Below are 14,912 nucleotides of genomic sequence, written 5' to 3' on the forward strand. Positions count from 1 at the left end.
GGGCACCATGGAATATAAGGACTTTTTATTTCACTAGGATACTGATGTGTTCACCAGACAGGCCTTCGGAGCACCTGGCTGGAGCCACATTCCACAGAGTCACAAAGTGAGATTAACCCCTCTGCCATGCAGTGGAAAAGAAATGCGCCCCTGGGGCAGTAAAGACACACTCACCATCATCCAGAATGACCAGCAGAGGAGCCAGAAGATCACACATGCCCTGGACATAGCCGATCTCAATGTGCTGCCAGATGTAGCTAGAAGAGACACAAGGGGCCAATTATGGCAGCCACGGCCTGCCTCTCCAACCCACTCCAACTTCCGCTCCTCCCGCTTCGGTCCCCATTCCCTCACCTGGACCTGTCCCCTCAGCCTCCTGCCTGCATCCCTGTTCCCAGTGTCTCTCTTTAAACATCCTATGTGCAGCTACCAGAATGACCTCCCCAAACGCCAACTCAGGAGGCCCCTTCAGGCTCAAAACTTGCACAAGCACCCTGCTGTCTGATGGGATATTATCCAAACTCCTTTACTGGGGGTACAAGGAGTAATGGCCTCCTCCCAACGCATCTTCACAGCCTCAAACATCGTTTCCACACTGTCCTCCTCTCCAGCTACACTGACGTAATCACTTTGCACAAAAAGATCACAAATTTATGTTTCTGCATCTTTGCCCTACAGCTCCCTTTGTCAGGAATTCTAATCTGTCCCTTACTAGTAACAGCTTATATTTACTGAGCACTTACTGTATACTCAACCCACTATTTTCTTTTCTTTTCTTTTCTTTTTTTTTTTTTTGAGATGGAGTTTCGCTCTGTTGCCCAGGCTGGAGTGCAGTAGCGTGATCTCTGCTCACTGCAAGCTCCGCCGCCAGGGTTCACGCCATTCTCCTGCCTCAGCCTCCCAAGTAGCTGGGACTACAGGCGCCTGTCCCCATGCCCAGCTTTTTTTTTTTTTTTTTGTATTTTTAGTAGAGATGGGGTTTTACTGTGTTAGCCAGGATGGTCTCGATCTCCTGACCTCGTGATCTGCCCGTCTCGGCCTCCCAAAGTGCTGGGATTACAGGCATGAGCCATCGCTCCTGGCCCCTCAACCCACTATTTTCAAAATAGTCATGTGAAACATGGACCATTATCCCATTTCACAGATGAGGGGACTGAAGCACAGACAGGTAAATGACATGCCCCAAATCATACACCTAATAAGTGGCAGAGGCAGTACTTGAACCTAGGAGGCCTTACTCAAGGATATATGATCTTAGCCTCTATGTGAAATGATTTCGTTAGCTTTCCTTTTTTTTTTAAGACAGAGTTTCACTCTCATTGCCCACACTGGAGTGCAATGGCACAATCTCAGCTCACTGCAACCTCCACTTCCCTGGTTCAAGCGATTCTCCTGCCTCAGCCTCCCAAGTAGCTGGGATTACAGGCGCGTGCTGCCACGCCTGGCTAATTTTTGTATTTTTAGTAGAGACAGGGTTTCGCCATGTTGGCCAGGCTAGTCTTGAACTCCTGACCTCAGGTGATCCGCCCGCCTCAACCTCCCAAAGTGCTGGGATTACACGTGTGAGCTGCCATGTCTGGCCTATGGTTTCTTTAGTTTTCTTAACTTTGTCAAAATCCATCTCAAAAGGTCACCATTTCTGTGAAGTCTTCCGTGACTTCTCCCTGAAGTCAGTTCATTTTTACTTCTTCCCAGCATTTTTTTCATTTTAATGTAACACTTATCAGACTATATCACAGTTTAAAACATTTAAAAAAATGTACATTCAGGCTGGGTGCGATGGCTCATGCCTGTAATCCTAGCACTTGAGAGGCCAAGGCAGGTGGATTGCCTGAGCTCAGGAGTTCAAGACCAGCCTGGGCAACATGGTGAAACCCCATCTCTATTCCAGTGCAAAAAATTAGCTGGGTCTGGCAGCCTGCGCCTATAATCCCAGCTACTCAGGAGGCTGAGGTAGGAGAATCGCTTGAACCCAGGAGGCAGAGGTTGCAGTGAGCTGAGATCTCACCACCGCACTCCATCCTGGGCCACAGAGCGAGATTCCATCTCCATAAAAAAAAAAAAAGTACATTCATATTATGTTATACAATATATAATCAATTGTATATTACTAAATTGTTAGTAGTCATTCATTCTGGGTGAGTGGCCCTGATGGGCAGAGATGAAGGGAGAAGTTTCTTTCTATCTTACAAATTTCTAATTTCTTTGATTTAGGTTTTTGTTTTGTTTTGAGACAGGGTGTCATTCTGTTGCCCAGACTGGAGTGCAGTGGTGCGATCACAGTTCATTGCTGCCTCAACCTCCCAGGTTCAAGCCATCCTGCTGCCTCAGCTTCCCAAAGTAGCTATGACTATAGGTGCACACCATCATGCCTGGCTAATTTTTGTAGAGATGGGATCTTGTTATGTTGCCCAGACTGGTCTCAAACTCTTGGCCTCAAGCGATTCTCCCGCCTTGGCCTCCCAAAGTGCTGGGATTAGAGTTGTCAGTGACATAGATTTTGAACAAGCATGGGTTACTTTCATATTTTAAGAAATACCAATAATAATTTTTTATTATTTTTATTACTTTTCAAGAGATGGGGTCTCACTCTGTCACCCAGGCTGGAGTACAATGATGCAATCATAGCTCACTGCAACCCTCTAACCTCTGGGCTCAAGCTACCCTCCTGCCTCCACCTCCCAAGCATCTAGGACCACAAGTGCATACCACTATGTCCAGCTAAATGTTAAGTTAAAAAAAATTATTTTGTAGTGACAGGGTCTCACTATGTTGCCAGGCCAGTCTCTACTTTTTTGAAGTCTGTGAAGAACTCAAGTGGCCTCAAGTGATCCTCCCACGTCAGCTTCCCAAAGCGCTGGGATTACAGGAATAATATATTTTTAGTGAACAGTAATAAACAGTCTTAGATCTTGGCTTCAAGAAAAACAGAAGAAGAACAGATTCTACAGCCAGAGAGGCGTGGCTATGAGTTTCTGCTCAGCCACTGCCCGATGCCCACTCAGCAATGAGGCTCTTCGTGGAGCCTCCACATCGTCACCTATAAAAGGGGTTAATACCTCGTAGGGTTGAGGAATAAGTGAGCGATGATAGTATAGGCCTCAGGACAGTGGCTGGTATACAGTAAGTGCTTAATAAATGTTCTATATTATTGTTGTTAAATTGTCACTGTGTGCTAAGTAAGATTCCAGGTGAGTACGATGCCAGCTTCAGAAGCTGAAATAACTTCTAGGTGGGTCCCCTATGTCTCCCATTTCACCCATCCCCCCTCCCCATCCCCTAGATCCCCTCGCTGCCCCCAGCCACCTGCACATGATGTTACGCAGCTTCTCCAAGTTGGCGGGAGTGAAGTACCAGTAGTTGCGGTCACACCTCTGCACATCCTTCTCGATGCGGTGTAGGTTCACCGTGTACAGGTCCAGCAGCTCTGGCTATAGGCCACCGGGGCGGAGGGTAGGGGGGAGAGATGAAAAATGACATCTGAATCCCCACTGGGAGGCAGCAATCCTATCTCCTCCTCCTAAACCTCTCCTGTTGTCACTGAAAATACATCTCCTACCTGGACCAGCCAGGTGTTTGATTTTGTTTTTGTTTTCTGGGAGGGTGTCTTTAATTTGCAGGATGAACATTCTCCTTCAGAGAGTTACAGCTATAGCTGGAAGTGAACCTCTCCCTGCTGAAAGCTGGACAAGGAGAATGAAGAACTGAACAGAGGTCAAATTCTGGTAATGAACCAGCCTGGCTGCTTGAACAATTACCTTCATTTGAAAATGGCTCAATGATACGGCAAGAAAATAAGAAACATTTAGGGACCAAAAACTAACCCAGAAATGTGAGAAAACACTAAAGCTGGCCTTTGCCTTAAGGAAAGCTAGTAAAGTGGGAAAATTTAAACTTAGATTTAATTGTTTTATGCTCTCCCACCCAAGTTGAAGATCTAATAAGAGACCTTCTCACAGGAAGGTAGGACCCCAAAGAGTCACACTCTCAGAAAGGAAAAACTAGAAAAACTCACTAATATTTTGGGATCTGAAAACAATTGCCTGTCCACAGTGACAGCAATATTTTTCATCCACAGTAGTTCACCTCACGAATGTTGACACTTCGGGTCTGAGTGAAACAGCAACAATACCTGACTGCTTGTACCTTGATTATAGTTATTAAATTAAATATAAACGTTATCTCCCTGGATAATTAAGAGCCACAACTCACGTTTGTAACTCATGCAGTTTATAACCCAAACTCCCATTACGTGGGTGGTCTGAAAGATCAGAGAATGTAGTTGTCATCTCAAATTTGTTATTTCCCTAGTACTAGAAAGAAGCAAAAGAATACCCCTCTCTTGTGGAATCTACCTTCCACCTGGGTCTTAAATAGTGCAGCAGATAATATCCCAAGAAATACGAGCTTGTGTTCAAAAAATCACAAAACACTCAGGGAAAGAAGGTGCCCAGAGTGACGGTCGGCATAAATATAAGACAACAGAATCAGAGCCATCAGGGCCTCAGTTGTTAGAGGTATCAGAAACAGATCATAAAATAAGTATGTTTACTGTATTTAATGAAATAAGGCAGGGAGCCATGGCTCACGCCGGTAATCCCAGCACTTCGGGAGGCCGAGGTGGGCGGATCACTTGAGGTTGAGAGTTCGAGACCAGCCTGACCAACATGGTGAAAACCCATTTCTACTAAAAACACAAAATTAGCCGGGCATGCATGTGCGCTTGTAATCCCAGCTACTCGGGAGGCTGAGGCAGGAGAATCGCTTGAACCCGGGAGGCGGAGGTTACAGTGAGCCGAGATCATGCCATTGCACTCCAGCTTGGGCAACAAGAGAGAAACTCTGTCTCAAAAATAAATATATAAATATATAAATAAATAAATAAATAATAGAAGAGGTTAACAGTAAGAACAAAAGCTGGGGTGCACTGGTTCATGCCTGTCACCCCAACACTCTGGGAGGTCACAGCAGGTAGATCACTTGAAGCCAGTTCAAGACCAGCCTGAGCAACATGGCAAAACCCTATCTCTATAAAAAATACAAAAAATGGTCGCGCGCGGCGGCTCATGCCTGTAATCCCAGCACTTCGGTAGGCCAAGATGGGTGTGGATCACAAGGTCAGATCGAGACCATGTGGCTAACGCGGTGAAACCCCATCTTTACTAAAAATACAAAAAACTAGCCGGGCGAGGTGGCGGTCGCCTGTAGTCCCAGCTGCTTGGGAGGCTGAGGCAGGAGAATGGCGTGAACCCAGGAGGTGGAGCTTGCAGTGAGCCGAGATCGCGCCACTGCACTCCAGCCTGGGCGACAGAGCGAGACTCTGTCTCAGAAAAAAAATAAAAATAAAAAAATTAGCCAGGTGTGATGGTACATCTCTGTAGTCCCAGCTACTTGTGGGGCTGAGATGGGAGGAAGGATTGCTTGAGTCCAGGAGGTGAAGGCTGCAGTGAGCCATGATTGCGCCACTGCCCTCCAACCGACGCGACAGAAGGAGACTGTCTAAAAAAAAAAAAAAAAAGAGCAAGAGACTATATAAAATAATCAAGTAGGTCATTTTATAGTATATTTGAAGAAAGGTCAAATAAAATGTTAAAAAATATATTAAATACTAGAGACAGGTGACAGAAAATAAAACATTCTGGAAGAGAGAATTACTCAATTGAAAGGACATCTGAAGAAACGATCCAGAATTCAGCACAGAAGGACAAAGAAATGATTAAAAAAGAGAAGCAAGCCAAGCACGGTGGCTCATGCCTGTAGTCCCACCCAGCACTTTGGGAGGCCCAGACAGGCAGATCATGAGGTCAGGAGATCGAGACCATCCTGGCTAACCCGGTGAAACCCTATCTTTACTAAAAATACAGAAAAATTAGCTGGGCATAGTGGCGGGTGCCTGTAGTCCCAGCTACTTGGGAGGCTGAGGCAAGAGAATGGCGTGAACTCGGGGGTCATAGGTTGCAGTGAGCCGAGATGGCGCCACTGCACTCCAGCCTGGGAGACAGAGTGAGATTCTGTCTCAATCTAAAAAAAAAAAAAAAAAAAAAAAAGCAAAAAATGTGGAAGTCACTGAGGTACGTGCTTCATCTAAGTAAGAGAGTAGACTAAGAAAGAGAAAACGTGAGTGACACAAAAGAAAGCTCAAGATCAGGAGGAAGACCGTGAATGATAACGACACATCAGCTGCAGTGGAGTAGAGGGCGCCAGTAGGCTTTTGGGGAGAAGTCCTTGGACACACAGAATAAATGAAAAACCTGATATGTTTGAATGTTTGAAAATAGATTTAGGAAAGTGGCAAAGACTTCTGGGGGTGAACTGACTTTAAATATACAGCAAACTAAGAAAAAGAAAACAGGAAAATGAAAACACATCTAGGAAAAACAAAATTTTTACAGGAAAGACAAAAATTAGGACAGTTTACTACACGGCTTACATACTACTCTGTTAAAATAATGCAAGCACTGACATTTACAGTAGATGCATAAGATATTATAACACTGTACACAACTTTTTTTTTTTTTTTTTTCCGAGACAGAGTCTCGCTGTGTTGCCCAGGCTGGAGTACAGTGGCATGATCTCGGCTCACTGCAAGCTCCGCCTCCCGGGTTCACACCATTCTCCTGCTTCAGCCTCCTGAGTAGCTGGGACTACAGGCGCCTACCACCATCCCCAGTTAATTTTTTGTATTTTTAGTAGAGACGGGGTTTCACCGTGTTAGTCAGGACGGTCTTGATCTCCTGACCTCGTGATCCGCCCGTCTCGGCCTCCCAAAGTGCTGGGATTACAGGCGTGAGCCACTGCACCCGGCCAATACTGTACACATTTAACTAAATCATTATATAACTATATTAGAAGGACAGGGATGAGAAGGTGTCACGTGTGGTGAGAGCTGGAAGTTGGGAGGAAATGGGAACTGAACCATCCTCTTTCATAGTGGGAAGTCACTAGAAAATGTCTGAAACTGAAAGAAAAAGAGATCAAGAAGCAGCAATGCCAGTGTGTAAAAGACCTGGGGGCAAACACCAAATAATTTGGGCAGAATAAGTAAAATGATTGTCTCTGTGGAGGGTTAAATAGGGTGAGATGGGGCAGGTATCTTCTGGGTTTTATATCCAGCCTTTTCTGTGTTTCACTCTTTATGGGCTTGCCTATCTTTGAAAGAAATAACAAGTTCTTTAAAAAATAATCATAAATATGACCCTCCCTTTCAGTTGATGGCCTTTGGCTTGGGCTTTCTGGTAAGAAACCAAACTTGAATATTTACAGGGTATTGGACCTAACTCTAAATCACGATGCTCATGACCAAGGCTGCTGTTGATTGAGTGCTTACTATGTGCCAGGCACACAGGACTTTAACTCATTCATTTTGAAAACAACTCAGGAAGAGAAGTAAGACACACATAGAAAAACTCAGGCTCAGAAGAATAAAATGACTTGCTGAAGCTGGGATTTGAACCCAGGGCTGTTGACGACAAAGCCTGCCTTTTTTCTTCTTTTTTTCTTTCTTTATTTTTTTTTGAGACGGAGTCTCGCTCTATCACCCAGGCTGGAGTGCAGTAGCCGGATCTCAGCTCACTGCAAGCTCCGCCTCCCGGATTTACGCCATTCTCCTGCCTCAGCCTCCCGAGTAGCTGGGACTACAGGCGCCTGCCACCATGCCCGGCTAGTTTTTTTGTATTTTTTTAGTAGAGACGGGGTTTCACCATGTTAGCCAGGATGGTCTCGATCTCCTGACCTCGTGATGTGCCCATCTCGGCCTCCCAAAGTGCTGGGATTACAGGCTTGAGCCACCGCGCCCGGCCTTTTCTTTCTGTCTTTTTTTTTTTTCGGAGGAAGAGACTCACTCTGTCGCCCAGGCTGGTGTGCAGTGGCATGATCTCGGCTCACTGCAAGCTCCGCCTCCCGGGTTCACCCCATTCTCCTGCCTCAGCCTCCCGAGTAGCTGGGACTACAGGCACCCGTCACCACGCCCAGCTAATTTTTTGTATTTTTAGTGGAGATGGGGTTTCACTGTGTTAGTCAGGATGGTCTCAATCTCCTGACCTCGTGATCCGCCCATCTCAGCCTCCCAAAGTGCTGGGATTACAGGTGTGAGCCACCGTGCCCGGCCCCCGTTTTAAAATACTATATTATCTTCTCTCCCAAATGGGTTTCTACAGTGAATCCTCCATGATGGAAAAAATGCAACGAACCAGAGGTCTGACTCTGGGGTCATTCTGGATAACGGGCTTGTAGTACATCTCACCCTCCTGCAGCTGGAAAGAAGGAAATGGAACGGAGGGTCCTGGTAACTTACAGAGTAGGTGACGCCGCTTGAAGACACAGGGGACACCTCGTTGGCAGAAGTAGTCACAGCCAGAGAAGCCAGGGCAGGGAAGAGACTTTCCATCTCAGGCTCCTCCGAGAGGTTGTCCTCGCTGTCTGCCTGGCCACGTTTCTCTGCCTCGCTGCTCCTCCAGCCCTCCATCACGACATCGTCCTTTTCAGGCAGGGCCACGTCCAGGCTGCCCGTGATGGACATGAACTCGTCCATGCTCTCGTTGGCCAGGAGGTCGCTCTCCAGGCTGTCCTGCACGGCCAGCTCCTCCCGGGGAGCCTCATCCTGGGATGTGGTGGCCTCGCTGCTCTGCCTGTCATCCACACTGCCATCCCTAGGTCGCAGCACCGGGGGAGTGTTCCGCTGGGCATCCAAGACACTGTCTTCTGTGCTCAGACTGGGCTCCGAGTGCTCTGAGAGGCCCGAGGAGAAGTTATGGGAGGAAGGATGACCCGAGTCTGGGGAACAAGTGCCATTCACCAGGTTCCCATTGGGGATCTTGGGCTGTTTCTCCTCCAATCTGCCTTCAGCCTCCACCTGCTCCACCTCATCCACAGACTCAAACACCTGAGGACAAAGTGCACAAAAACAGATGGACCAGCATGTCCACTGCAGCACTACTTACAGCAGCAACCTAAATATCCAACAACAGGTGATCGGCTTAAATATGGATCAAGCATGCAGTGGAATACCATACAGTCAGTGAAAAGAGTGAGGCAAAGTAAGGTGTAATATATGCTCTCATTTGTGACCAATAAGAAAGTGGTCTAGGCTGGGCATGGTGGATCACGCCTGCAATCCCAGCACTTTGGGAGGCCGAGGCAGGCAGACTGCTTGAACCCAGGAGTTCGACACCAGCCTGGGCAACATGGTGAAACCCAGTCTCTGCAAAAAATACAAAAAATTAGCCTGGTATGGTGGTGCACACATGTGGTCTCAGCTACTTGGGGGGCTGAGGTGGGAGAATCACCTGAGCCCAGTGAGTCAAGGCTTCAGTGAGCTGTGATCATGCCACTGCACTCCAGCCTGGGTGATGGGAGTGAGGCCCTGTCTCAAACAACAATAAAAATGTATTCTATGCATAGAATAACCCAGAAAGAAACAAGAAAGTAATGCAGTTGAGTCTGTTTGGTTTTGTTTTTTGAGATGGAGTTTCTCTCTTGTCGCCCAGGCTGGAGTGCAGCAGCACAATCTCGACTCACTGCAACCTTCGCCTCCCCGGTTCAAGCGATTCTCCTGCCTCAGCCTCACAAGTAGCTGGGATTACAGGTGCCCACCACCACACCTGGCTGATTTTTGTATTTTTAGTAGAGACGGGCTTTCACCATGTTGGCCAGGCTGGTCTCGAACTCCTGACCTCAGATGATCCGCCCACCTCGGCCTCCCAAAGTGTTGGCATTACAGGTGTGAGCCACCGTGCCCCACCTGCAGTTGACTCTAAGAAGGGGATACTGGGGAATCAAAATAAGGTGAGACAATAGCTTTTCGTCATATAGACTTTTACCATGTGTACATAATTTTATTTTTATGTATGTATGTATTTATTTAAGATGCAATCTTGCTCTGTTGCCCAGGCTGGAGTGAAGTGGCATGATCTTGGCTCACTGCAACCTCTGCCTCCTGGATTCAAGTGATTCTCCTGCTCAGCCTCCCAAGTAGCTGGGATTACAGGCAAGTGCCACCATGCCCAGCTAGTTTTTGTATTTTTAGTAGAGTCAGGGTTCCACCATGTTGGCCAGGCTGGTCTTGAACTGCTGATCTCAGGTTATTCACCTGCCTCAGCCTCCCAAAGTGCTGGGATTACAGGTGTGAGCCACCACACCCAGCCTCATATATACATAATTTTTTTCATTCAAAAAATTAGTTAACACATGGAAAAGGCAAAAAACAAACAAAAAAAAGAAACAAAAAAACCCCCTATTACTTTTATACCATGTGGTTGACTATTATGAATCAATTTTTAAAGTCAGATATACATGAAATACTATGAAAAAAATCTCCAGAACACATTTTAGAGATTTTTTTGGTGATTCTTTGTGTCCTTAGGTCATATCAAGGGTACGCAGTTAAAGATCATTTTCCAAAGTCACTTGAAATATTTCTTCCCTGTGTGTTTATGTCACCAACTTGATTTATGGTTAGCTTCATGTGTTTCTGTGTTTTTAAAAATTTCTTTTTGATTCAATTGATTTAAATTATGTAAAAAATTTACCTAGCTTCAGAGCCAAAACCACAGGTTTTTTTAAACTCCAAAATCAAAATTAGGAAACAAGGCATATTCAAGGAAATGTAACTTGTCTCTGCCCCCTCCTCTCTTGGTAACCATTCTGATTCGTTTCTGGTTTCTCCTTACACTGTTCTCCAAAATGGAGGCAAATATATACAGATATTAATATTGCCTCTTCTTACATAAAAGGTGACAACACACTGTGCATGTTTTAGCACTTGGCTTTGTGTGTGCGTGTGTGTGAGACAGGATCTCAGTCTGTCGCGCAGGCTGGGGTGCGGTGGCGTGCTCATGGCTCACTGCAGCCTCAACCTCCTGGGCCCTGGTGATTCTCCCAGCTTAGTCTCCAGAGTAGCTGGGACTACAGGCACGCACCACCATGCCCAACTAATTTTTTTTTTGTATTTTTTGTAGAGACAGGGTTTGCCATGTTGCCCAGACTGGTCTTGAGCTCCTGGGCTTAAGCTATCTGCCTACCCTGGCCTCCCAAAGTGCTGGGATTACAAGTGTGAACTACTGTGCCAAGCCAGCATTTTTCTTTAAAAACGGAGTGAGATTGAGTCATCTCTTTTCACTGACTGAAATGGAAAGTTGTTGAACAACATATATGATGGCACTTAAGTACACATTTTTTAAAAAACTACCAAACATTGCTATAGATTATCTACATATTTCTGTGTATGTACAGGCATGCAGAAGGTTTTGAAAGGAACACAGCAAACTGATGATAGCGGTGTTATTTCAAAGGAGGGCAGGCAGAGATTAAGGATGATCAAAACAGACTTTGACTTTCTCTGCAATGTTTTAGTTTTTTGCAGGGGTGATAGATCCATATATTTCTTGCATTACTAAAACAAAACCAAAAAACAAACAAACAAAAATGTTTAATGCTAATATAAAAAGCTAAAACAAGTAAAGCAAAAAGTGACCTACAGATGACGGACACCCAATCCCCATGACCCCAGGCGGAAGGGAGAGGCGTGGGTGGGAGGGGGCGGGGCCTCCACAAGGTCACCTGTGTGCTGCTGCTGGAGTCGCTGTGCAGGCGGATGTTCTGGTGGCCGGAACTGCAGCTCTGGGAGGACTGGGAGAAGAAAGAGTGGGAGGGAGGGAGGGTGAGGCTGCACCCTGGCCCAGAGCAGGAAGGACTGCTGGGTTGGGAGCCAGGAAGTCTTGTTTCATCTCTATTCCTAACTTGCACAAGTCCTCCCTCAGAGCATCAGTTTCCCAGCTGTAAAATGAAAAGGGGGACCACTCCCTGCTTCCTGGAGCCTCTTCAGAGACCACTTTGACCTCTGGGTTCCCACCTCTCACCTCTGCAACTAGAGCACCCTGCCTTTAACTGCTCTGTAATTGAGACTTCTGGCTAATATTTCAGTTCAACTCACAGAGTAACTGGTTCTATTAATGGTTCCACATTTTTTTAACCTGATCCCTGTATACATGCTTCTGCCCTATAAACTTACAGTCCTTGCCTACTCTAACACTAGATGTGGCTGTGTTGTTTGCTTTTGTCAATGGGATGTTAACAAACTTGATTCAGCAGAGGCTTAGAACACCCTTGTGCATTTCTGCTTTCTCTCTGTGGCATCTGCTTTCACTGTGAGAGCATGTCCAGGTTCACTTGCTGGGCAGTGAGGCACATGGAGCACAGCTGAGTCACCCCAGACAAATAAGAGAGCCCAACCAAGATAAACAAATGTTTTAGTTGACCAGCTACGGACAGCCAGTGCTGGAATAAGCCTCACCCAGCCCCGTTAAGAACAGAAGTTCCCAGCTGACCCACAGAGTTGTGAGCAAAAATAAACGCTGACTGTTGGAAGTCACTGATTTTTGGTGGTTGTTTGTTACATACTGTTATTATGGCAATTGATGACTGATACAATCACTGGTGAAGAGAATTAACTTTTTTTTTGAGAGGGAGTTTCACACTTGTTGCCCAGGCTGGAGTGCAGTGACGCAATCTCGGCTCACTGTAACCTCCGCCTCCCGGGTTTAAGTGATTCTCCTGCCTCGGCCTCCCAAGTAGCTGGAATTACAGACGCTTGGCTAATTTTTTTGTATTTTTAGCAGAGATGGGGTTTCACCATGTTGCCCAAGGCTGGTCTCGAACTCCTGACCTCAGGTGATCCACCTGCTTTGGCCTCCCAAAGTACTGGGATTACAGGAGTGAGCCACCACCCCTAGCCAAGAATTAATTTTTTTCCGAGCTCCTACTTTGGGCTATTAAACTGGAGGTTCTGGGAAGACAGACCAGTCTGTCTGGGTCACTAGAACATTCCTGATATCCCAGGATATTCCTGATAGTACCTGCACATAGTAGATACTCAATAAGCATTTGTTGAATCAATGAAAGTCAGGCAGTGTGCCAGGCACTTTATATACATCATCTTGTTTGGACTCTACACAAACCTCCTCTACACCTGATTATTCCCCTTTTACAGATGCAGAAAACTGAGGCCCAGAAGAAAAGTTACTGGTAGGGAACCCTAGAACTACTAAATGGTGGGACTAGAGTTTGAACTCAGTTTGATTCCAAAGTCACCCCACACTCTTAAAGAAAAAGCCAGGGGTGAGACTATCACTAGGCCCCAGATACCCAGCCTTCACCACTCTTAGAACAGCCCAGTGAAGCAGACCCTGACCTTCCCCAGTCCCCACGCTCCCCGAGGCTAGCCGCCCATTACCTCATTGCTGATGGTTGAGTCCCTATGCAACATCCGATGCAGGTGGCTGTCCAGGCTGGCCCCAGATGAGCATTTGGCCAGGGCGGCTGCATGGGACTCCCGCTCCCTCTGCCGCACGATCGCCTCGCAGCCCAGCCACTCGGCCATGGTCTGTGCATAGCAGGCATGAATCTGCTCGTCCACCTGCCAGGGCAGATGCAATGTCACCCGAGGTGTCAACAAAGGGGCCCATGGGGAGGGCCAGAGAAACCTGGAAGAAAGTGGCTCTGACTCATCCAACATTCATGCAGTTAACATCCAGCACGTATTAACTGAGCACCTACTATGCTACTCCTAGCACTGGTTAGGCTCTGAAGACACAGAGGGAGCAAGGCTACTTCTTTCTTTATTTCCTTCCTTCCTTTATTCATTCATGTATACATATATACATTTCAACTATTGAGTCCCTACTATGTGCTAGACAATACACAGGCCCTGGGGATATAAAAGTGAGAAGACTGTTGCCTTTTTCCTTTCTTTTTTTCTTTTTCTATTTTTTGAGACAGAGTATTGCTCTGTCACCAGGCTGGAACGCAGTGGCGCGATCTCAACTCACTGCAGCCTCCCAGATTCAAGGGATTCTCCTGACTCAGCCTCCCACGTAGCTGGGACTACAGGCATGTGCCACCATGCCCAGCTAATTTTTGTATTTTTTTTTTTTTAGTAGAGACGGGGTTTCACCATGTTGGCCAGGATGGTCTTGACCTCTTGACCTCATGATCTGGCCCCCTCAGCCTCCGTAAGTGCTGGATTACAGGTGTAAGCCACCGCGCCCGGCCAAAAGTAAGAAGACTGTTTCATTCTTTACTACCTTCCCTCTCTCTTTCCTCATTCATTCATCCATTCATTCACTCATTCATTTAATTCGATAAGTACCTATTACATGCCAGGCACCACTAGCCATATGGAATACAAGATAAGCAAGATGCTGACCTTCCTCCACCCATCCACTCAATCAATGCATGACCTGATGTCCTCCCATGTGCCCCACACGGGCTACAGGTGCTGAGGATACAATACGAATAAAACCAACCCTCTTCCTTTCCTTACAGCACATTGGCCTTAAGGAAGGGCCACAGATTTCCAGCTTTTTCCTTGCGGGATTCAACCAAGAGGTGGGGAGCTTCCACTGTCCCTGAGTGACACAGCCCAGGTAACAGGCTCTGCGTATGCCAGACTTCTGGGCACCATGGGGACAGATAGGCTGACCTAGGTAAGGAGAGGCAGGAGGGGAAAAGAGAGGGTGGGGAGCTCGACCCTCTCCTATGGTTACTCAGGACTTCGGGAGGGGGACTCAGGGTCCATCCTGCCCAAGGGCCTCGCCTGAGCCGCTCCCTCCTGCCCACCTCCCTGATACTCCTCCAAGCCCTACCCACCTCCCAATTCCCACTGCCATCCTAGGCCAGGGTTACACCACTTTCACCTAATGCATGGCCCCAGCAGCCTCCATCCAGGTCTCTGTTGCAGCCGGGCCCCTCCGATTCATGTACCACTTAGCAGTCATGATCCTTGTTTCCTCTCCAGCCTCCCCTCTCACTGCTGCCTCCACCATCCTAGTCCTGGATGTCTCAGCAACTCACGCCCACCATGCCCTTCCTGCCCCTCTCTAAACCCACGCGGACACACACCACGCCGTGCTGGTCTC

At 47.0% G+C, this 14,912-nt stretch overlaps 1 protein-coding gene and 1 non-coding gene across 2 annotated transcripts in view; one reads left to right on the forward strand and one right to left on the reverse strand.

The window, feature by feature from the left end:
• SGSM1 (small G protein signaling modulator 1) overlaps positions 1 to 14,912 on the reverse strand; it is a 78,759-nt gene that overhangs the window by 20,921 nt on the left and 42,926 nt on the right. The window contains exons 13-17 of the mRNA XM_026447490.1: positions 13,229 to 13,411; positions 11,557 to 11,625; positions 8,294 to 8,881; positions 3,307 to 3,431; positions 175 to 257 (exon numbers count right to left, since the gene is read on the reverse strand). Coding sequence (XP_026303275.1) covers positions 175 to 257; positions 3,307 to 3,431; positions 8,294 to 8,881; positions 11,557 to 11,625; positions 13,229 to 13,411 — 1,048 coding nt within the window. The remainder of the gene's footprint in view (positions 1 to 174; positions 258 to 3,306; positions 3,432 to 8,293; positions 8,882 to 11,556; positions 11,626 to 13,228; positions 13,412 to 14,912) is intronic.
• On the forward strand, positions 4,048 to 4,118 carry LOC111522042. The gene has a single exon (XR_002725136.1). It is a non-coding gene; the product is annotated as a small nucleolar RNA SNORD56 (small nucleolar RNA).

This window comes from Piliocolobus tephrosceles, chromosome 19 (genome assembly GCF_002776525.5).
Source record: "Piliocolobus tephrosceles isolate RC106 chromosome 19, ASM277652v3, whole genome shotgun sequence".
Taxonomy (NCBI): Eukaryota; Metazoa; Chordata; class Mammalia; order Primates; family Cercopithecidae; genus Piliocolobus; species Piliocolobus tephrosceles.